Here is a 22,919-nt window from a genome sequence, read left to right on the forward strand (position 1 = left end):
TGAGGTGGAGCTGAGGCGGTGATGCTAGCGCTGGGGAGCAGCTACAAACACAGATTATCATTAGCAGAGGGGATTGACTGCACAATAAATGTAATGCGCTTGAATCATCCTGAAACCATCTCCCCCCACCAACCTCCCATGGAAAAATTGGCTTCCATGAAACCAGTCCCTGGTGCCAAAAAGGTTGGGGACTGCTGGTCTAAAGGATCTGGACTTTGTACTGAAGGCAATGGGAAAACATTAAAGGATTTCTGTATGTTAGGATCTTTTTGATTGTAAGTAAGAGAAAAAACAATTAAAGTGGCTTTAAATAAGCACCAAAGGGAGGGACAAAAGCAAAAGTTCCAGAGACTCTCTCTGGCCCTCATGGGTCATGTGCCCATCCCTAAACTGATCTCTGGGGCCAAAGGGACTGGATGTATGGATTGGCGTTTCCCAGGTCACGTGATCCACCCACAGGTCCAGATAAAATACATAGGTGGGCTCCTCCAAAGCTGGTGCCACATGAAGGGGGAGGTGGCAAAATAAGCTGTGACCACCATGTGTTTCAAGGAGAGGAGTGATGTAATCAGACCGTGTTTTAGAAAGCTACGATTCTCCTACAGATCTGGAAGCCAGTTAGAAAGTAAATGAGAAGGCAAAAGCGGAGGCAGGAGCAATGGGCAGAGGATGGTGGTAAGGACCAGGCTGGCCAAACGGGGCAGAAGGGAGCAAAGGGCTGCCTGGGGTGGGGGTCTATTAAGTCTCTAGGGCGTAGTTCTGGGGAGCTGACCTACAGCCCCATCACTTTTAGTCACGGTGAGACCTGGAGCATCCAGCCTGCGTCGAGGTCTCTATATAGGGTTCCCTAGCAGGGTCACCCAATCTCTGCGGCCACTTGCCCTGAAGCTGCAGACCCATGCTTGGCTTCTAGAAACCACCTAACCTTCCTCTGGAGATGTGGCCACCTGCAGAGACACCCCAAGTTCAAATGCTGATGCTTCTTGGCTGTGATACCCTGAACAGGGGTGTAACTTCTCTGAGTCTGAATATAAAGCAGAGGTAATGATATGTGAGGTAACAGAGGCGCAGGCCTGAGGGTTAAATCAGATAAAGATTATGAATCACCTGCCCCAGTGAGAGGCTCAGTAAATGAAAATCTCCTTCTCTTTAGCCCTTTAAGCTTTTCCCTGAGATTCCTCTTCCCAAGGCCTCTCCAACCCCTTGCTTGTTTGCCAAATAAAAGAGGGGTTTGTTTTATTTTGCTTTTCTGCAAGAAAAAAACAACCAGAGATTAAGTGGCAAAGAGCACCCATTGTTAGATCTGTGGGTGGCAAGTTCCTCCTGTGCTCGGGCCTGAAGTCCACGTCCTCTGCAGACTGCCTTCCACGTCCCCTCCGGACTGGACTGCCTTCCACGTCCCCTCTGGACTGGACTGCCTTCCACGTCCCCTCCGGACTGGACTGCCTTCCACGGTGATTCCCACTGGGGATGCAAACAGCCCAGTCCCTCCTGTGCTGGGGAGAAAGGGCGGAAACCAAAAAAAGGGGTGAGGAAGCAGAAGAAATATCTCTCCCATTTTCCTCTGAGCTTTACATTTTTTCTTTCTCATTCCAGCTTAAACAAATTCAGGGAAATTCTGAGGCAGAGTTCTTTGACCAAGAGAATCCTAAAAGGAAGTTTTGTCTAATGGTCACTCTGCCCCAAACTCCAGAAGAGAGCCAGAGAGCCGCCCGCGCTGGTGGGAGAGGGAGAGTTGATGCTCGCCCACCCTGGGGGGCAGAAATCATCCCTCCACTTCCCTGGCTTCCCTGATAAGGAAACTGAATCTCGGAGAAGAGCCATGAGCTCTGCTCACATAGTCAGGAAGGGGCAGAGGGCGGGTGAGACTTAACCCCACGTCTCTACGTGGCCAGAGCCTGTGACCATCCGTCGCTTCCATGAAGCCTCCGAGACGACGTGGATGGCCCCAGAGCCTTCCTGCGTCAGGAGCGGGCGCTGGCCACCCCTACTTCTCTGCTTCGGGCTTCCAGCTCCATCTGGCTCGCAAGCTGTGTGTATGTGGTTCTCCTCCTCAGAGCTCCCTCTCACTAGGACGGCACTTAGCGTGTCGTATTATCATCGACTGCGGGCATCTCTCCCCCGCACGCTTCTCAGTGCTTCGAATCACGGAGTCTCCGATCTGAAAGGATCTTGAGAGTGTGAATTGGTGCATGTGTTATCTCTCAATGGAGTATTTGCATCTCTTGCTGTGGAACAAAGAGTGGGAAGAGAAACTCCAAACTCTGTATACACCTTTGTCTGTCTAGGAGAGTGCGTGGCTAGGGGCTCCTAGGCCCTCCGCACATGTTAGATAAATGCGTGAGAGAGTGGAGAGAGCAAACACCTACCACATAGGGTTGTTGCAAGGCTTAAAGGGTTGACATCTGTACCATTCCTAAAATGATGCTTGGCACGCTGGTGTTGACTAGGAAACATGGAGCTGCATGCTGAGTTATACCTAGGAAAGAATACTTACCTAGTAGTTAGAAGTTTCATTAACTTGCTGTGTGACCTTGAAAGAGTCCCTTCACCTCTCTGAGCCTGTTTCTCCATCTGTAAACTGAGGACACTGGATTAGATAACCAGAAAGTTACCTTTTCCTTACTGACTTTTCATGCATGTTTCATTGCCTTCCCCCTCCGCCAACACACACACACACACACACACACACACACGCACGCACGCACTAGCCTATTAATCTCTAAAATAGCACTCCACTGCCCCTTGGCGCTCTCTCTCTTTCATTTCCTTGACCAGAGGCCCTGTGAGCTTATTAACCTCTGTTGTCCATGTTCCTCCCATATCACTGCTTAGAAAAACAGCAATAATGTCCCTTCGAATTCATTTTATCAACGAGCAAGATCTGTTTTGTGGGCCAGAGTGTGCTGGCTCTAAATGGAAAGCAGAAGTCGTTTCCAGCTCACTCACTCCATAAACGCAGGGGTTCTGCCGGCTGCCTTTGCACCAAGATGGAAAGAACATCTATCTTCACAAATGTAGGCGACACTGTAGAGCCAGCCCTTCCAGGGACAAGGGAAAAAGCCTTGCATTACAAAAGGAGCAGGGAGGCTGAAGAATGAAAATTCCTCCTAGAACAGGAACGAAATCACACTCCAGGTTCATTTCCAACTCCACAATTCTGGACATTGAGATTCATAGAATTTAAGGTTCTAAAGTTATGAGTGAATGTGTATGATTAGTTGATTCTACGCTTTCATGGATCCTAAAATATTCTATGATCCCATCATTCAGTTTTTCTGCAAGAGTAGGGCCCAGGATCATACGATTTCAGATTCTATTGACCCAGGGCAAGGGTTTTTCAACTAGTGGGTGTGTCCGAAAGACCTGGGGAGCTGAGTAGAAGATGCAAATTCCTGGGCTCCCATCTCAGGGACTTGGGTTCACTCCATGTGGGACCAAGCACAAGAATGTGAAATTTTTTGACAGGTCCCCCACCCCAGTGGTTCTGAGTAGGAGTGGGGCACTCTTTGACACATAGTGTTGTAGGAAGTCTATAATTCTGTGATTCTAAATGTGATTCTAAAATGGCCTTGTGCTTATGATTCCAGTATCCTGCAACTCTGTTATTCTGTTTCCATGTGCCTACAGAGAGGAGCGTAAGGTGTAAAGACTGTCTTTCTGAGCATGATTTTCCCAGGGGGAGGGGAAAGGGACCAAGCATCACAGGGTGGAGGGACACTCAGGAAGGGGACCTTCCCAAGGGCATGGAAAGCAAGCTGTGATGCTACACCGATTGTGCCTGAGCTAGTTCCGAACTGGGACTTGGAAATGAGGGGGCTTGGCTGGCTCTAGGGAGAGGTCATCAGAGAAGAGTTCCTGCTGGACAAAGACATCCAAACAAGTCCCAAAGGGTTGGAAGGACTAAGGCTGGAGGAGGGGAGACAGAAGTCACAGCAGAGAGCTTAAAAAAGAACCAGAGGCAAGAGAGGAAAGATTTATCACCAGAACATCCTCCTTTTGATGGAATGGGGGGGACTGCAGAGTGGTGTGCAGACATGAAAATGTAAGGTTTCAGGGAAGCTCAAGATGAGAGGGCTCTAACGGTGCCCCCAGCACACAGTGTGGGCTGAAAGAGGACGATTTGACATGCTTTTGACATGCTAATGAGTGCCTGGATCTGGGAGGGTGGGGATGGCATGAGGGGTGGCAGAGGACCTCTGAGAAGCTGGTGGGCTGACGGTGGGCTGACGGTGGGCTGACGCTGGGCTGAGGGAGGGGCTCCGAGTTAGGGGCGGGGCTCTGGGATAGAGAGTGCTCTCCTGGGGGGTCTCCACATAGACTCCGCACCACGATGAGGCAGGGTTCAGATGAGAAACAAAGGTGGAGAGCAGAGGGCGCCAGGGTTTCTGCAGCTTCCTAGGTGGGACAGGAGCCATCAGGGTGGATTGATCTGGGCCCCTCTGATAAGGAAAGAACAGCCAAGCAGGGGATCAGTCACTCTTGGTGCACATTCTGCCTGCATGCCTGCACGGGGTAATGACACTCCTGGCTGCACACACACACATACCCTTGCTGCCCCACACTATGACAGTGACACATATGCCCGTCCACAGACACACTTATATCTGCACCCTTACCACTGACGATGACACAAAACTGTACCATTTCACGCTGATGGTAATACCCTACCACCTGGGGCATCCCTAGGTAACAGCAACACATAGATACACATTATTACACAGATACGGTGACATGTTCCAAGAGCCTTTGTATCTGGCACAGTCTATGTAAATGGTGCCCTCTGTGGTTGTACACTGCACAACCTACACAGCTGTACGTCGTACCCTTTCCTTACACCCAAACCCTTGCAGAATGTCATTGACATATTTTGCTCTAACAGCACCCCACTTAGCTCAATGCCATCACATGGCAACTCACATTCGTGTCACTCCACATCAAGAGGGATACACCGCACCTGCCCTACTGCACACTGATGATGGCACACATCCTCTATGTGACTCCGCTGCCACACTCCCACCTGCACAGCCCCACACTAGTGGGCACTCAAACACACCATTGCACACCAGTGGGTTTGCCCTCCCATCATGTCATTCCATGTTGAAGGAGGCAGACTGGGGCTCTCACATCATGCCCCCACAGCAGTGGCACTGGCCATTGTCAGTGACAAGAGGGAAGCCACTCTCAGATGAGCAAGGTGGCCTGGAGCCCTTCTATGAGCACTAACCCCGCAGTTCTGTTTCTGCCTCTGGCACATGTCCAGCCTTTCAAACCAAGCCAACTCTGTCCCTCCAGGCTCAAGCCAGAATGGCAGGAAGTGGAGCCAGTGTCCGGAGCATTTGAATGTCTCCCTGCGCCCACCAGCACAGCTCCAGCAAGGGCAAGGTCAGGACCAGCCAGCAACCTCCAGATCCGAGCAGATGCCTGGCACTCCCTAGACACCTCCTCATCCCCTGCAGGGCACCCAGGCTGCCCTTTGGATCGAGAGGACTGCAGGGAAGAATGGGCTGACCTTTGGACAGGTGCCCTGTGCGAGCTATTCTCACTGACAGCCACACTTGTGGCCTGTGACAGTTGTCATTCCTCACGCATTTCTCCTGTATCCTCACACAAAGTGCTAACATTAGCTCTCTTGATTGGCTTCCTACTGAACATTCAAGGCATGTAGATATCATTCTACGGATCTGTTCAAATCTGGCCCCTTCTCCTGCCCCCAGGGCTCAAAAATAAAAGGGGAAATTCAGCACCAGCCAGGATGAGACACCTGAAGCAGAGCCACATTCATATTAATATTTTACCAGCTGACTCTCAGAAGCTGTGTACAGAGCAGGCTGTGCAAGGACCGAGGCTGGGCCCGTCTGCACTCGGGCTGGATTAGGGATGAGGCGATGAAGGGTGCGCTGGCAAACCATGGGCAGGAGGACCCCGGTCTGGGTGTGAATTCACGGCGGGTTTCTTTTTCTTTCTTTCTTTTTTTTTTTTCTTAGAAACTGGAGAACAGGGAACACTATAAATGTCAATGTAAAAAAATATCTGCAGAGCAAAAGTTACATTTCCATAGGCTGTGGGATGTGTCAGGAAAGAAGCAACCCTGTTGGTGGAAGGACCGCGGAGCTCAGTGTCAGGCAGGCCTGGGCTGGAACCCTGGCTCTGCCAAACATTCACTTTCTCTCTCTGGGCCTCAGTTTCCCATCTTGAAAATAGAGGTTCATGTAAATTAAATGAGAAAATACAAATTCTATAAGGCACCAAAGTTAGCACCTGAGAGGTAATGAAAGCTCGGATAGTTGCTACAATTAGTAGTATTGTAATCGTTAGGAAATGCTTACATTTAGCAACTTTTCTTCAGTAATAGCAGAGTACTTGGGAACCACATCCAGGCCAGTAGCACTGAATAGGGAACAAGTATTCGTCTCTCCACCACCTTTCTTTGATGGAAGCACCAATGGCCAAAGTGTCATGATTTACCCGTAATTGTTCAGCAGGATGAGCCACCGAAATTTGGCTGAGCTGTCTTTCTATTCACCAGTAAGATTTTCTGCAGATAGACACGGTTTGTGTCAGCTCACGCAGTTTTTTATAGACTCAGAGAAGCTTGGGTTCAAAGGGGGCTTTAGCTGCCACCTAGACCATCCTCCTGCCCATCTGCCATCTTCCAGGGATAGGCAAGCCGTGCCTCACAAGCTGTAGTCCACGCTGTGGCTGGACAGCTCCTGTTGTTAGCTGGCTCTTCCTCTTAGAGCTTCTGCCTGCTTCCCTCTACCTTTCCCCCATTGCCCTAATTCTACCTTCAGCAATGGATATTCTCCCATTCAACAAGCATTTCCTTAGCACCCACTTTGCTAGGCACCTTACTAAGTGCTGGAACTATAAATGAAGCAGACTTGCCAGCCCTTCAAGCACTAATGCCCCCTTGGTGTTTTCTCCTCCAGGTGAAACGTCCTCAAATCTCTCAGCCTTCTCTCATTTGGCCAGATCTCCAGATGCCCACCATCAAACACCCCCTTTTCAAGCTTGGCATATACAAGTTTGTGAAAGCCCACCTTAAAGAGTGGTGCCCAAAACTGAGCCCAGTATTTTCCTGAAGTCAAAGTTGAATTTTTAGCCCAGGTTGGTCAACATCCATGTGAAAAGCAATACCAGCTGTGGACAAACTGTATTGAAAACCCAATTGTAACTAGAGTGCTGCCATTCAGGTCCCATTTACTGAGCATGTTCTTGAAGAACATGAAGAAAGAGGGAGAGAGGAGAACTGTAGCTCTTGAAATGACAAGATGTCAGATCTCCCTGCCCAGAACTCCCCTCAGGCATTAGTGGCAAGTCTAAGTCACTCTGATCAAACACCCTTCCCCAGCCCCCTCCTTTGCTCTCTGCCCTAGGTGAGTAAGAGCAATGAAGAATGAGCATGCTATGCTGATGGCCCAACACAGCACTAAGCAGGGAACTAAGCCACAAGGAAGGGCCTTCCTTACACAAAGGCCCTCCAGCCTATAAGAGGTGAACAGAGATGACCCTCGGAAGGTGACTATCCGGGTGAGGAGGGTGGTCCCCCATTGGCCTCTAACTTGTGGGGGTCCCCAACTTTGAGGTTCCTGCTGTGACCATGTGTGAAGGAATGTTCCCCCTTATTAGAACAAAATCACGCCTCCTTCCTTTCCCAGATCCTGTCTCTGCATCTCTTGCTGTTCCCTCCTTGGAAGGAAGCCATACCCTTACAGAAAGAGAAGTCATCTCCACTCTGACATACACTGATTGATGCATAAATTCCTGCAAATCTTTCAAAGGCCTGGTGCAAGGCCCCTCTTCTCTGAAGCCATTTTCCTACAATACGAGTTGGATTAAAGGAAGCAGTTGAGAGCCAAAAGATGGCAGGCAGAATAGGGAGGCTCATCAGGAGAGAGTAATAGAACAAAAAAGTGATTGAGGGGGAGCAAGAAAGCCTGGGGTGGGAGCAGATGTTGCCCTGCCTCTTGGAGGTCCCTTTTCTTCTCTGGGCATAGGAGGGAAAGAAATGGCCTTCTAGAAGGAACTTTGCCAGAGGATTCCTATTCTTCACAAGATATCAGGTCTCTAAGGGATTGGTGAGTGACTTGCCTGAGGTCCACTGGAATTTTGCAGCAGTCTTCTTCCTCTGGGCCCACAGTGAAGGGATTCCTAACCCCTGAGGAGGGTCTGACCCACATATCCATAAATATTTCTGGAGTGTTCTTGTGGCTGTGCACCATGCTCAAGGGCCGGCTGCAAAGGTCTGACCATGCTCCAGTCCTGGCACTCGCAGGCAGGAGACAAGCAGACACATGGAGCAGCGGCCACTGAAACAGGGGTGCGTCTAGGAATGGCAGGTGCCAGAGGAGTGTGACCATTCTGCCTAGAGAAAACAAGGAGGACTTTCCCAAGGAGGTGGCCTTTGAGTTTTGCTTTAAGGAATCCTGCCTCCATCCCCTGCCCCCCACCTGTCCTGCAAAGCAGCAAGCCTGTGGTCTTCCAAGCTGTGACCAGGACTTGGGTGGGGGTGTTTATCTGCGAGGGGGAGGAAAACAGTGAAAGGTGCAGGAGGAAGGGGAGCGGAGAGAGAAAAAAGGGGAAGGGAAGGAGGGAGAACCGGAGAGGGAGACGGAGAAACAGAGAGAGGGAAAGAAGGGAGAGAGAGAGAGAGAGAGAGAGAGGAGCGAGAGGGAGAGGGAGGGGGAGAATAGAGGAGAGGGAAGGGAGGGGAGAGAGGAAGGGGGAAGAGAGAGAGAGAGAGAGATTTGAATTTCCCATCTGGAAGGGGAGCGGCAGCGCGTCAGGGCCTGGCCGAGGGGCGTGATTGGAGGGCGCCTTCGGCAGCCGCCCGCGGCAGAAGCCACGGCCCCAGCTCGCCCCGCGGAGTTACACGAGGCGGCGGCGGGAGCTGAACTAGCAGGAGGAACCGCCTCGCTGAGTCGGCCGGAGCCCTGCAGTGGCTCAGACGCTTGCGGGGACCTCCAGGTCGGTGCCGGCCGCGGGCCGGGAGGGCGGAGCCAGGCTATGGGCAACAGGGTCCCGGCTCTCGCGTCGAGGCCGCAGGGCAGCCCAGGAAGCTGGGAGCATGGTTTTCGGGGAGGCAGGTCCCCAAGGCTGCCCGGGCGCCGGAACGGGAGACTGCGCGGCAGCGGGGACCCTGCGGGCGCGCCCGCCGTGGTGCTGAAAGGACAGCTCCCGGCGTGGGGGAGCGAGGAGGCGGAGGGAAGGGAGCGCAGCGGGAGCAAACTGCGGGGAGGCGCAACCCAGGAGCCAGGGTCCCCTCGGCAAAAGCCCGAAACAGTCTGGCTCCTGGGGAGCCAGGACCGCCCCTGAATGCGGCGGGAGACTCAAGTCTGAACCCAGAGAACAACTTCGAGCTCGCGGGGTGGGGGCGGGGGCGGGGGCCGTGGATCTAAGCTACTTCTGGCTGGGGTTAACTCGGAGCCCGCCGGGGTCCTCCGCCCCGGAGGAGGGAGCCGCCCCCGAGGGGTACAGTTTGTGCTCCCGGAGTGAGTCAGAGGGCGACGGGAGGGGGGCGGCAGACCGAAGGTGGAGGGGAGGAAAGCCTAAACATCGACTGGGGTGGGGGCAAGGGGACTATTTGTCCTCTTCCCCAGAGAAGCCAAGGTGTGGGCGGCGCACGTCCGCTGCCTGAGGTCACGTAGGACAGTCTCTTCCCACTCCCGCTCTCGCCGGCCCCACTCCGCCCCCTCCCCCAGCAAAGTTTGAGAGCAGATTGGGTCTTGGGGTTGGAGCTATGTGTGTTGGGGGAGGGGAGCTCTCAGTAGCCCACCGGGAGCTCCAGGGCAGAGGTGCGGGGTGTGTTGGTCTCTACGGGGGTCCGAGAGAGGGGCTCCTGGGTTCCTGCGCTCTTCTGGATAGGGAACTGGAAGCCCCCGCCACTTCCGCTTTTCAGCAAGAGCCGGTTCCCGGCCCCCCTCCCATCCTCTCCTCCCCTTCCCCTCCCCCCTTCCAACCTCCCCTCCCCTTCCCCTCCCCCAGTGCTTCTCCCTTCCAGGGGCGTGGGATGGGGATGGGGTGGGGTGCAGAATGGCATCCCCTGTCTCTATCACCGCCATTAGCTTAGGGTCCCCTGCAAAAAGCAAATGAGTGTTGAGTTGATTTGCGGTGAATATAGCCCAGACTTGAGGCATAAAAACAGAAAAACAGCTACAAGGACACCCACTGCAGGTGCCGGAGTCCGCCTGTCAGATGGAGGGGGCCCAGTCCCGAAAACCTCTTGGGGCTCAGATGGTCGAGCCTGAGCAGGTGTCTCCGCTGCCTCCGGGCTGGGACGGACTTGGAGGGAGTCGGGGAGGGAAAGCTGAAAATGCGCCCTGGGTCCCCAGCGCGCTGGCTGCACGAAAACCTGGTGCTGTTACAGCAGCACCCCTCCCCCGCCTCTCCCTGTCTCCCCTCCCCCAGCCCAGCATCCCCCCCACCACCCTTCCCGCGCAGGGAGAGACCGAGGTTTCCCGCAATACCGCTGGGGAGCGCCTCCTGGCGGCCCGACCGAAACCCTCAACAGCACGCAACCTGCCAGCCCTCAGCACTCCCTACACGCTTAGGGCAAAATGTCTTACACACACCTGCACACACGCTCACACAGACTCTGACAACGTCTAAGTTCAGAGTTAGGCAGGATCAACTTTGAACACATACACTCTCATACACTCGCTGATACACTAAATTCAATCCAGCGAAGGCCTACCCTGTACCAGGAGATGTAGTGGATTCTAGGGATAGGGGAAATGAAGGAGAGACAGGTCCTGAGAGGAGCTCAGAGTAACCAGGAAGGGAAAGACACATAGAGCATGAGCTGAAGGCAGGCAATACTGTCCTAGAAAGTGCCATGGGTCTCAGAAGAGGAAGACACTGTCACATCTTGCCCAGGAGATTAGGGAAATCTCAGGGAGGGAGTGATGTTTGAGAGGGATCTCTGAAAACGAGTGCTGCTGCCGCTGCTGCTGACTGCTAATCAGTACCGAGCGAGCCTGTGCTCTGTGTCAAGCACGGGGCTGCGCACTCTGTTTGCATGATCTCATTCAGTGCTCACAACTAGCCTTGGGCACAGGGCTTGTTGTCTCCATTTTACAGATGTGAAAACATTGAGTCACTTGCTCAAAGTCACTTAGTAAGTGGTGGAGCCAGGATCCGAACTGGCAGAGATGAGGTTAAGAGGGTCCAAGGCTATGGGAATAGCATGCACAGATGCCCTGGGGTTTTCAGAAGGAATATGTGTTGGAGTCTGGCTGAAGCAGAGCCACATGCAAGGGCTGGGAAATGAGTGGCAAGGAAGGCAGGTGCTAGACTGCACAGGACTTGAAGGTCAGCACAAGGACTCTGATCGGTTTAACAAGGCCACAGGGAGCCATTGCAGGGTGTGTTTGCATGAGCAGATCTACCCTCTAGGAAGATTAATCGGGCAGCCAGTGGAGGGTGGATGAGAGCTTGGGAGGGAGACAGAGTTAGAGGTTATGCGTAAATCCAGAACCTCTAGGCCCTGAACCAAGGCATTAGCAGCAGTAGGGGAGAGGAGGATGGGGGTGCAGGAAGCATTGTGAAGCTATGGTCTCCAGACTTCTTCATCTGCACCCCATCCCAGTTGTATTCACCAATTCCTTGTGTGATCTATTGTCCAATGTCTACCTCCCCAGCCGACTGATGCTGTGAGACCAAGTACTGGGACTCCCTGTTCCTTACCCAGCCCCAGAACAGTGTCTGGCAGAAAGTAGGTGCTCAGAGCATAGTGGTAGTACGAGTGAATGAATGAATGAATGAGGAATTTACTGACTCTGGAGTTTTCGGTTGAGGCATTTGGAACAAGGCATGCTGGAGGAAAAGATGGTTGGGTGGGGGAAGCAAGGATGCAATTGATCTTTGGATAGATTAAATTTGATATTATCCATGTGACAATGTCCAGCAGAGAGTTAAATGTGCATGTTGGTGGGGGAGGGAGAGACATAGATATCTGTTGCTAAAGAAGCCACTAAACCAATAGGGGTAGATGAGATTCCCAAAGGAGACAGTGGGGGAGGGAGACACACTGGGAGGGGGAGGAGGGGAGAATTGCTTGGAGAACAGATACACTTTAAAGGAAATGAAAGGAGTCAGCAAAGAGAGAGAAGACCTATCTGGGAAGTAGAATGAAGACCACAAGAGTGCTGTGTCATGGAATTCAGGAGGAGATTCAAGAGGGCTGAAAAAAAGTGGGAGGAGGGAGGCAGCAGCAGCCTCTGGTGCTTTGGAGGGATGGGGAGGAGGTGGGCACCTGGATCTGGCACGGGGAGGCCTCCCGACCAGGGCAGTGTCAGGCGGTGCAGAGACAGCAGGTCTCTGGGCTCACGGAGCAGCACAACCTTGTGAAGACCCCTTCATCACAAGGGCAGTGATTAAGGGAAACGTAGGGCTCAGAGGAGGAGTTTGAGAGGGGAGGGGATAAAAGCAACCTATGGAGAGGAGACAAGATGTGAGGAAGAGGAAGTGATGAATGGATCAAGGAGGTGTACTGAGAGAAAAGCCAGTGCACAGGCACCAGAAGGAGGGGGCTTCTTCCTCAGGAGCTAGGAGGAGGGGAGCTTACAGGAGCTACATTAGCTGGCCTTAATAGTTTTGATCGTCATAACCGCCATTTACTGAGCACCCATCATGTGCAAGCCCATCCCATAGATTATTTCTAAATTTTCAAAGTGATACTATAATCCTCATTTTACAGGGAAGACCCAGTGTCAAAGAGGTTAGGTCAATTACTAACTACCACACAGCTAAAAAGTGTCAGGTTCAGGATCTGAGTCAGGTGTGCCTGACTCCAGAGTTCATGCCCTTTACACCGCACCACGTGAGTGGGAGGAAAATCACCTGCTGATGGGGAGGGGCAGTGGGCCTTAGTTTCTTAGTTTGGGCCTTAAGAAATGGAAAACTGGTGAGGGAGTCTAGGCAGGGTGAACAAGAGACTGCTTAACAGCCGAGAGGGCCATGCTGGAACTGTGAGGCAGGATTTGGGGGCAGACCCAGGAAGCTCTGCTAAATAATCCTGGCGGGCTGAACAAGAGCCGCCTAAAGCAAGAGAAACAAGAGACATCGGCACTGAGAAGTCAGCCTTGGGGTGGGGTGGGGGAGATGTCTGCTGAAGGAATGCATGCACGCAGAGGGGCCTGGGGGAGAGATAGCTTGGCCATAGAGAGATGGCATGTTGAGTTTGAGTGGTATCCATGGGACACCTGGGGGAGGTGTCCAGGAGAATGTATTTCTTGACTTATTTATTTATTGCCTAGTTCCCTACAGGCGCATGTGCACACACATACTTCAGAATGTAATCTGCATGAGGGCAAGGCTTTGTCTGTCTTGTTTACTGTTATATCCTCAGTGCCTAACGCATGGACTGGCATGTGGTAGGTACTCACTTCATACTTGTTGCATGAATGAATATAAGGATCTCAAGCTCAGATAAGATCTAGGTGTCATCGGGGTCATTAAAGTCCCTAGAATGGATGAGTTCCCCCAGGAAAAGGTTGGAGAGGAAACAGAGGCAGGAGCTGAGGCCAGAGTCCTGGGAACAAGCTTACGTAAGAGACAGGAGGAAGAAAAGGAGCCAGTAAAGGAGGGGGAAGGGAGGGGAGAAGAAAGGGAGCGGGAGAAAAGAACTGAGTCACAGACCCAAGAGAAGAGGGGGGGTTTAGGGCACCATGAGGTGGTCAGCAGTTCAAATGCTGCTGAACTAATCCGACAGGGCACTGGGGAAGATCATCGGGTCCAGGAGAGAGACTTGCCAGAGTCACCCAGCAAGTTAGGGATGAGGCTGGAGCTACAGCCCAGGTGGCCTGCCAACCAACTGGAAACATCTCGAATTAGAGTCCTGCATCCTCCGCCACCACCTGGTAATTCCTTGAGCTCTGTGTAAACACAAAGTAGGAACCCAAGAGTTCCTGAAATCACTTGATTATTAAATTGTTCATTTCCTGTTCTTAGAAAAGAAATCTTTTCCCAATATCTTAAATCATGTGAAAACATCTTGACTAAGCTACACAACCTTTAAACTCAAAATCCTGGGTCAGGCGGGTGGGTTTTCTTGCATGTCCCGGAAAGCCTGTTCCTTTTTGGCTTGTCCCTATGAGTATGCAGTCTGCAATGGCTAATGTGAGCTCCTGCCACGCCCCAGGCGTTTGACCAGTATCATCTCTTCTCCTTCAAACATCAGTAAAAGGGTGGACTTAATACTCTCCCATTTTGCAGGGAACAAACTGAAGCTTTCCCAGGGACCCACAGCCAGTTCGGATGGGAGTAAGGATTTTGAACCAGGTGTGTCTGGTGCCAAAACCCCTGGGGATTTTTTTTTCCTACTGCATCATGACTTTCATGACTTTCTCTCCCCAAGACAACCTGTCGGGCCGTCTGATCATGTGGATAAGCTCTTGGGCCCAATATCATGAAATAATCTGTCTGCTGTTATGATTTCTCATTTTGAGAGAAATGAGGAAAATCCATCACAAAGAGCCAGTGACTTTGAGCTCAGCCTAGTTGCAATATCCACCCTGCCTTCTCTGCCACCATTTCCCAAGACCCCTTTTTCTTCCTAGCAAATCATAAAGACCCCAAGCCTTTATGTGTGGGATAAAAGACCTTGGGGAGTAGGCCTGGCCTTAGCTGGCCATCAAGCCACTTCACACTTTGGATAGCTCATGGATGTCCCCAAAAGGAGATTTGTGGCAGATTTTTGTCTGTGAAAGAACCAGTGGAACTGAATGATTAACATAAAAAGAAACCCTCCAAGAGTTAGAGCACTGGGGTCCAGATGCTCAGGGGTGTGGGGGGAACACGCTGAGAAGGAAGCCAGGGGAAAGACTCTAGGCCCCCCACTACCGCTGGGGCAGTTCCACTTTCACATATTTTGCATATTGAGATTCCCATTAAGATTTTATTTGGAGAAAATCGTCTGAGGCAAAAAAATAACAATAAATGTATAATAAAAACTGAAAGCTGGTGACTTAGGGAGAAGGGAAGGATACTAACATTAGCTGAGTGCCCACAAGGCCCTAAATCCCCGGAAGATTACAATGTCTCCATTGCTCCATCTGTAATTCAAAATAAAAAATCAGCATCAAGCTATAAAACACAAAATTTACATGTATGTTGCAATAAAAACAACTGATTTCTCCATTTGTCGATTTTCAGAGTCTGTGTATGTTTATCTAAGCTGGCTGTTCTCGTGTTTCTGTGCCCCTCTGACTGGTGATGGCGAGCGGGAGCCTGGGTCCCATGGGTTCGTCCCGCTGCCCAGGCTGGATCCGCTCTGGTCTACTCAGTAGCCCTGGGAAAGGTGGCATTGCCTTTTGTCTCTTACAGAAAAGGAAACTGGGGGCTCAAGGAGGTTCTGTACTTTGCTGAAGGTCACATGACAAACAAGAATGAGGGTGGCATTAGAACCCAGTTCTGCCTGACTCCAAGTTCCAGGCTCTTTCCAGTACTCCTGGCTTCAGTCAAATTCAAACAATATGATCAAGATGAAGGTCTTCAAATAGAGATCAAACAGCTCTAGAAAGAAGCTGTTTGGCAGCTCAAACGCGTCTGTCCAGAGCCAGTGGAGAGCCGTTTTCCATCTCCTCTCCCCTGGCTAGCAGGGCACAGAATGGGCCGCAGCGGAGCCGGGGCCTGAACCAGGGTGAGGCCGCCGGCCGTCCGTGTACCGCCACCGCCCCGCCCGTACAGAGGCTGTCCCGTCTTAACCCCGGTTCCTCTCTTGTAGGTTGGCACCTCTGCCCGCGCCAGGCCAGCCAGGCTGTGGGGTAGTGCACGCCAAGCAGCCGCGCCATGGACTTCGTCATGAAGCAGGCCCTGGGAGGTGAGGCCCGCGCCCCGCGCCCTGGCCCCCCCCCTCCAGCCCTGCCCCCGCCCCCGCTCCGCTGACCCTGCCCTGTCCCCGTAGGGGCCACCAAGGACATGGGGAAGATGCTGGGGGGAGAGGAGGAGAAGGACCCCGACGCGCAGAAGAAGGAGGAGGAGCGGCAGGAGGCGCTGCGGCAGCAGGAGGAGGAGCGCAAGGCCAAGCACGCGCGCATGGAGGCCGAGCGGGAGAAGGTCCGGCAGCAGATCCGCGACAAGGTCAGCGCCACCCGCCCGCCTCATAGGGGAGGGCCACGGAGGGGGGGCAGAACCGGCGCCTCAAAAGCCCCGGCCGCGTGCTGCCCTGATTCCCAGCTCCCCCCCAGACCCGGCTCTCGCTGGGCCTCCCCGCTGCAGTCAGAAAATCTGGTCGCCAGAACCCCTTCCTTGCGAGACCCTTATGGGGATTAAATAAGGGAACGCGGATGGCGAGTTCGCCCTAATGCTTGCTGCCAGGGGTCCACGATCTCGTATGAGACACTTGGAACCAATACGTGTGGAATTCCGAATGTGGGAATGTTAGAAAAACACCACTGTGCCCTGGGCATCTGGCGCTGTGGGGAGTCACTCCCAGAGGGTCTGGGCTGCCACCCTGCGCCTAACGCTTCAATGCCAGTCTGGTAGCCGGGCGCAGTCAATCCAGGCTACCAGTAGTCTTACCACTGGCAAAGCAGTCTGATGAGTAGTCTCACGGACTACAGCTAGTCTACTGCAAGTAGTGTCCTCCCTACCATAGCCTACAACGGATCAAGGCTGTAAGTGATTCAAGTCAAGTTCTGTAACCAAATTTGGCTCCAAATATTTGGGAACACTTCCGATCTTTAGGGATTTCAAAAGAAGTTATTATGGGCCCCTTGACGGGAAGGCATCCTTGTCCCCACCTCACAGGGGAGGGAACTGAGGCTCAGAAGCTCTCATGTAGGCCGGGCGCGGTGGCTCACGCCTGTAATCCTAGCACTCTGGGAGGCCGAGGCGGGTGGATCGCTCAAGGTCAGGAGTTCGAGACCAGCCTGAGCGAGACCCCTCTACTAAAAAAAATAGAAAGACATTATATGGACAGCTAAAAATCTATATAGAAAAAATTAGCCGGGCATGGTGGTGCATGCCTGTAGTCCCAGCTACTCGGGAGGCTGAGGCAGTAGGATCGCTTAAGCCGAGGAGTTTGAGGTTGCTGTGAGCTAAGCTGACGCCACGGCACTCACTCTAGCCTGGGCAACAAAGTGAGACTCTGTCTCAACAAAAAAAAAAAGAAGCTCTCATGTGCCACCTCGGCCAGGCCCTGGGACCTCGACACCTGGCGCTCTCCTCGCCTGCCTTCACACTCATTTCTGCCCTCACTTTCCCAGTACGGGCTGAAGAAGAAGGAGGAGAAGGAGGCAGAGGAGAAGGCAGCCCTGGAGCAGCCCTGCGAGGGGAGCCTGACCCGGCCCAAGAAGGCCATCCCTGCCGGCTGCGGTGACGAGGAGGAGGAGGAGGAGGAGAGCATCCTGGACACGGTGCTCAAATACCTGCCTGGGCCGCTGCAGGACATGTTCAAGAAGTAACTGGCCCTCCTGCCCCATCCCCACTCCACCTGTTACTATTTTTTGTTCTTTCTTTTCTTTTTGTTAAGTCTCAATTCTGAAGGGGAAAACCTCAGTTGGCCTCTGCCCCCCTTCCCTGGCCAGGGGCTCCTCCCCCTCAGCACTCCCTGACACCCCCCTTCATCCCAGGGCACACAGCCCCACCCCACTCCCAAACAGCTTGAAAAAGGGAAAAATGGCTTTTCCTCTGCAGGGGGTGTCGAACCCAGGGCCAAAGGCACTGGGGGCCCCTTAGAAAGCCTAAGGTCTATGCTAGTGTGGTAACCCCCATACATTCCTTCATGCTCCCCACTGCCAGGAGGACCACTGTCCCCAGCCAGCCAAAGTAATGATACATTCCAGCCCTGCCCAGCATGCTGACCTTTGGCCTCTGACCTCCAGGTCAGGGCAGAGGCACTGAGTAGCCTGGCTCTTAGGAAGGAAGTCAGGGTAAATCTGCCCCGTGAGGGCCCCGCCTGAGAGGTCCTGGATGTGGCCAGGCTGGGGTCCGGGCAGTAGGCTGGGACTTCCTTCTTCCCTCTCTTTGGTGACACACACAGCCCAGGAGCACCCCCTTCCCCAACCCCCACCTAGAGAGGCATGACCCCTACCAAGCTGGTCCCTCCAGATGGATCTTCTTTGGACTTTAGCGCATTTGTGGAGGAGCCCCAGGGTGGGGCAGCACCTTGTTCCCCCCACCCAACACCCTACTTGGGTCCTGGGGCCCCACTGCCAGGCTGGGCCCAAGCTTGCCCAGCCAAGAGGCTGCCCAGGCCTCCAGAAAACACTTGGAGCCATCGGGCAGCAATGGTCTATGCCATGGGACCTCCCACTGGTGTGGCCAAGCTGCCCCCATTCCTATCCACCCCTCTTCCTCACCCTGTCCTGTCCATGTGCTTCCAGGGCCCCCATGGTCCCCAGGAGGATCCTTCCTGGCCAAAGCCCCAAGCCATTGGGGAGAAGCCAATTCCCACTTGACAGAAGGCATCCGTCCATTCATCTCACTGGCCAAGAACAAACTCTCCTCTGGGACGTATGGGACTGACATTTATCTCCCTTTCCCCAAGTTATCAAGGCTTCCTACTCAGTCAGTTGTGTAAGAATGGTGTTGGGGAGGTGAGCAAATGAGGGAGTAAAGTGTGTGTCCATGCGTGTGTGACAGTGCATGGGGGACACTGCATCAGTGATTGTGTGTCCAGAGATTTTGTGCATATGTGGATGGTTAGAATGTGTATGTATGTCTTGAGATTGTGTATGTGTGTTAGTCATCATAACTATGACTTGTGCTTGTTTGAGGTGGTGCATTTGAGTTGAGATTGTGTCATATGTGTGTGCTAGCCATCTTATCTGTGTTTAGAGGTTGCACGTGTTAGCTTGTTTATGCATGTGTTTTCAAAATGGTACAGTATGTGTGTCAGAAGTGATGGGTATGTGTCAGGTGTTAGGTGTTGCAGAAATGTGTGTTTGAGAGACTTGTGAGATGTGCTAAGCTGTCGTGTGTATGTGTGTGGGTCTGAAAAGGCAGTTGTGTGCATGGACATGTGCTTGGGGAGAAAGAACACAGGTAAGATGCCCCCTGCCAGCCCTGAGACCATCAGTCCCAGGTGGCCACATCCGACAGGAGACCTTGTCCTTGGCCTAGAGTCCTCCCACCCTTGGGGGTTCCTGCCTGAGGTCCTCAGAATCCCACTGGGACACACCCAGGCAGTGCCCCAGGAAGCCATGCTGGCCCTCACCAGGGCCTATCCCCAAAGCAGGGGCCAGGGAGGGGGCGACTTGCCTGCCCTGAAGCCCCTCCCCATCAGCCCCACTTGTATTCTGTGGGTTTTCCATTTTAGTGGATTTATGCTTTTATTTCAGAGAGAGACATATGTCTTCTCTGTCCGTTTCCAATAGTTAAAGCCATATCAGTTAGACTGCAATACTTTAAAGACGAGACAAAACAATCCATATGTTTAGGGAACCAGAAAAGTCCCCTGGTCTGTCCCTTCTCTGGGGAGCAGGACCTCAGCAGCTCCAGCTCCCTGGACTTACCTTCCTCCCCCATCCCCTAGCCCTCCCCTGTGCCCCTTGTTGGCCCCCAGGGGCCTGTGTCTGTGTCTGTGCCTGTGTCTGTGATGGGGAGCCACCTCGCACCCCTGTTGTCTGTCTGTTTGTGTCCATCATCCTGGACAGGATGGTCATTCTCGAGAGCCTTGGGGTCCTGGGCCAAAGACAGGCAGGGCCCAATCCAGGGGCCCCAGGCCTCCCCAGACCCTGTGGCTGAGCCTTGCTTGCACACAAGGGTGAATGCCAAGTGTTCAAAGAGGTCTCCACCTTGACAGGGGCCCTCAAACCTTAAAGGCGATGTCAGGGCACAGAGAGTGCCCGGTGGGTAGCTGAGACCAAGGCCCAGTGAGCTTCAGATGAGCAAGGGGACCCAGCCATACTGGATACCCCAAGTGGTCAGAGGGCATCCCTGGTGGCTCCGCAGGCCCTCTGGGCTCCCCAGTGCCCCACCCCAGTGCCCTCCAGGCTGGCTGGCTTAGTCTGGGTACACATCTGGACCCCTCCATTCTGCTCCTTGGCAGCAGGACTTGAGGTCTTCCTGGAGGTGGAGGCAGAGGGAGAATTTCTGCCCAGCGCATACCTGGTTCCAACCACTGCTGAGAGATCACTCTTAGGTCCAGGGGGACATAATGACTATCATTTCGAACACAGACCTAACTGTGGGAGCAGTTAATGAATGGCCCAGAGAGGATGTCTGTGTGCAGCACACTGGTGGGGACACAAAATCTGTGTGGGTTGCTCCAGCAGGGGATGCACCTGGGGCGTGAGGTGTGTGCGACCCTCAGGATGGGAGGGGGATGAGTGTGTCATGCATAAACGGGGCAGTGTGCACGGACACTTGGGGGGGAGAGGCCCCAGGATTCAGCACACACACAACACACAAGGGCGAGACCCCCCCAGCTAGGGGAATAGGGAGGCACAGGCATTTGTACACAAGAGAAAAAAGAATGAGTGCCAGGGAGCGTGCAGCCCCCGGTGGGCCCGTGCGCCTGCGCGGAAGGCCACTCAGCCTCCTGTGCCCAGATGCACCTTCAGAGAGAAGGAAAAAGGCCTCTCTGGATCTCCCTGTGCTGGGCACGGCCTCCACTGCAGGTCCGAAGCTGGAGGGACACAAGGAGGTGTCCTTAGCCGCAGAGCTGTGTGGGTGCTCTTCCAAGAGGAATCAGGAGTTGAGAGGCCCTCCCAGGCGTGAGAGAGAGGGTGGGGGCAGGGATAGAAGTATTGCAGCCAGTGCCCCTCTCAGGAGGGCGGCCGGTGGGCAGAGCAGCCCCATAGGCTCATAGCTGGAGTAAAATGGAGCGGACTCTCCAGCCCCGAGAGCCCCCGTGCCCGCCTGCTCCGTCCTGGGGTTCCACAGGCTCCTGACTGCACAGGGAGGCTGGGGGGTGACTGGCTCAGATGGGGGATGTCTCCCTAGCCTGAGGACATGCCTCCCACCAGCTGTCCCTGCCCCAGTCCCTGCTCCGGTGCCCCACCCCCCTCACTGGGGCGAGAATGGGAGGTGCTCCTGCTGGCCCTGGGGTGGCAGTGGGGAGTCCTGGTGAGACCCAGGTGAGACCGACCATCCTGCTCCACAGGGACCCTTTCCCACATTCGTGCTGTGTCCTTGTTGCTCTGCTTCCTTTAAATGTGTCAGTGCCTGGGGGGAGGGGAGGGCCACCCCTTCATGTCCCCCTGAACCTGACCAAAAGCCATGGCTGTTGCTCCCCCTTTGTATGACGCAAATGCTAAGATGTACGAAACCAACCATGACAACAAAGAAAAAGACCTTGTACAGCAGCTCTCCGTCTGTCTGTCCTCTCTGTCCGTCAGCACCACCAGGGCTAAACAGGCACTGACTCACCATTGGTGGGGACACCCCACAAAGCTCAAGGGACCCCAGAAAATCTCCAATCTTGCCCCGGCCTCTGGCCAGGACACTGGAAATGACTCCAGAAACCAACAGTGGCCAGAGGCAGGGCTCGGCCTGGAGTTCTAGGATCACTCCACCTCTCTGCTTTCCAAAACCAACTCCCCAGCCTGAGGGGCGGCAGTCCAGGCTGACTCCCACACCTGTCTCTGACCACCCTTCGCCCAAGCTCCTCGGGGTGTGTGGCATCCTGAGAACACTGCCAGGTCACATGGGTGGGCGTTCACCCCCTGAACATTGACAGAGGCTGGGGTCACAGAGAGGGCAGCACTCAGCGTTCCTCCTGGACACAGACTCTTCCAGGCCCTGCTGAGGGGTTAGGACCATTCCAGCGCCCCCTGCAGCCCCCACCCCATGCTGTCCCTTACGTTAGGCCCCCTCTCTCCGCCCCTGGCTGGGCCCTTCCCATTGCCACATGGTGTCTCCCAGCCCCCACCCCTTTCCTTCCATGTCTCCCCTCCCCCCACCTGCAAGACTCTTCTGACATGCAAAGCTCACCATGTCAAACTCCCTGTCCAGCACCCCCCCAGTGGCCTGTGGGATGGCATCTGCCTATAGGTAACATCCCAGTTCTCAAAATGACCCTGAGTGATATGATCCCAACCTGCTGGTCAGACCCACGCCTGCTTCTGTGTTCCAAGCACCCCCAGCCCCCACCCACACACCATGCTGTCTGGTGTTCCCACATTCTGTCCCCTTTGCCTGGGATGAATGGTGCCCTGCCCCACCTTGGTGTACTCCTCAAGCTCCAGCTCAAATGTCTCCTCCTCTGTGAAGCCCACCCTGATACAGCTTCTGTCCCCCTGCCCAGAGCAGAGTCTATTGCTGCACCCACACAGCAGAGAGCCTCGGTCTCAGAGTTCAGCCAGCGCTGGGTGTGCTTACGGGCTCTGCCACCCCACAGAACCATCCTGAGCAAGCCACTCGACCCCTCTGAGTGTTCGCTCGCGAGTAAAATGGGGTGATAATCACTTCTCTGACCTTCGCAGTTGCCGTGAGGAGTGAAGGGGTCCTGGGCGCGCACGCTGAGCCCCACGTGCCAAGCATCCAGTGCGTGGCGTGCTGCGAGCTCTATTGGAAGGGAGGTTGCCGCACCTGTCTCCCTCACTAACTTGGGAGCCCTGTAAGGGCAGGGCTGGCTTGCACCCCAGTCCCTCCCCAGCACCCAGCACAAGGTAGATTCTTAGGGACCTCCATGCTGCCTCAGGGCCCAAGAGATCAATCTGCCCCACCCACATGGTGGCCACGGGCACTTTCCTTTTGGCTTTTGGCACCTGCTGGACAATGAGGGGAGGGGTGCAGACCCTGACCCCTCCCTCTTCTTTGCCCTGACATCACCCTCCTGCCCATCCTCCCACATCTGCCCAGGACCCTGGGTTAGTGCACTGTGGGTAGCAGGTCCCCTGGGCTCCCCGAGTCAGAGGCAGCTCCGTGTGCCACGGGAGGCCGCGTAACAACTTACCACAAACACAGCAGCTTAACCAACACATGTTTGTCATCTCGGTTCCTGTGGGTCAGGAGTCCAGGCACAGCTG

The 22,919-nt window shown here is 54.0% G+C and overlaps 1 protein-coding gene across 1 annotated transcript in view; it reads left to right on the forward strand.

The window, feature by feature from the left end:
• CPLX2 (complexin 2) overlaps positions 1–21,214 on the forward strand; it is a 79,248-nt gene extending 58,034 nt beyond the window's left edge. Inside the window, exons 3-5 of the mRNA XM_069476140.1 lie at positions 15,728–15,823; positions 15,908–16,083; positions 17,211–21,214. Of these exons, the coding sequence (XP_069332241.1) occupies positions 15,793–15,823; positions 15,908–16,083; positions 17,211–17,408 (405 nt within the window). The 5' untranslated portion in view covers positions 15,728–15,792 and the 3' untranslated portion in view covers positions 17,409–21,214. The remainder of the gene's footprint in view (positions 1–15,727; positions 15,824–15,907; positions 16,084–17,210) is intronic.
• Positions 21,215–22,919: the final 1,705 nt, after the last annotated feature.

The sequence above is a fragment of the Eulemur rufifrons genome, chromosome 7 (genome assembly GCF_041146395.1).
Source record: "Eulemur rufifrons isolate Redbay chromosome 7, OSU_ERuf_1, whole genome shotgun sequence".
Classification (NCBI taxonomy): Eukaryota; Metazoa; Chordata; class Mammalia; order Primates; family Lemuridae; genus Eulemur; species Eulemur rufifrons.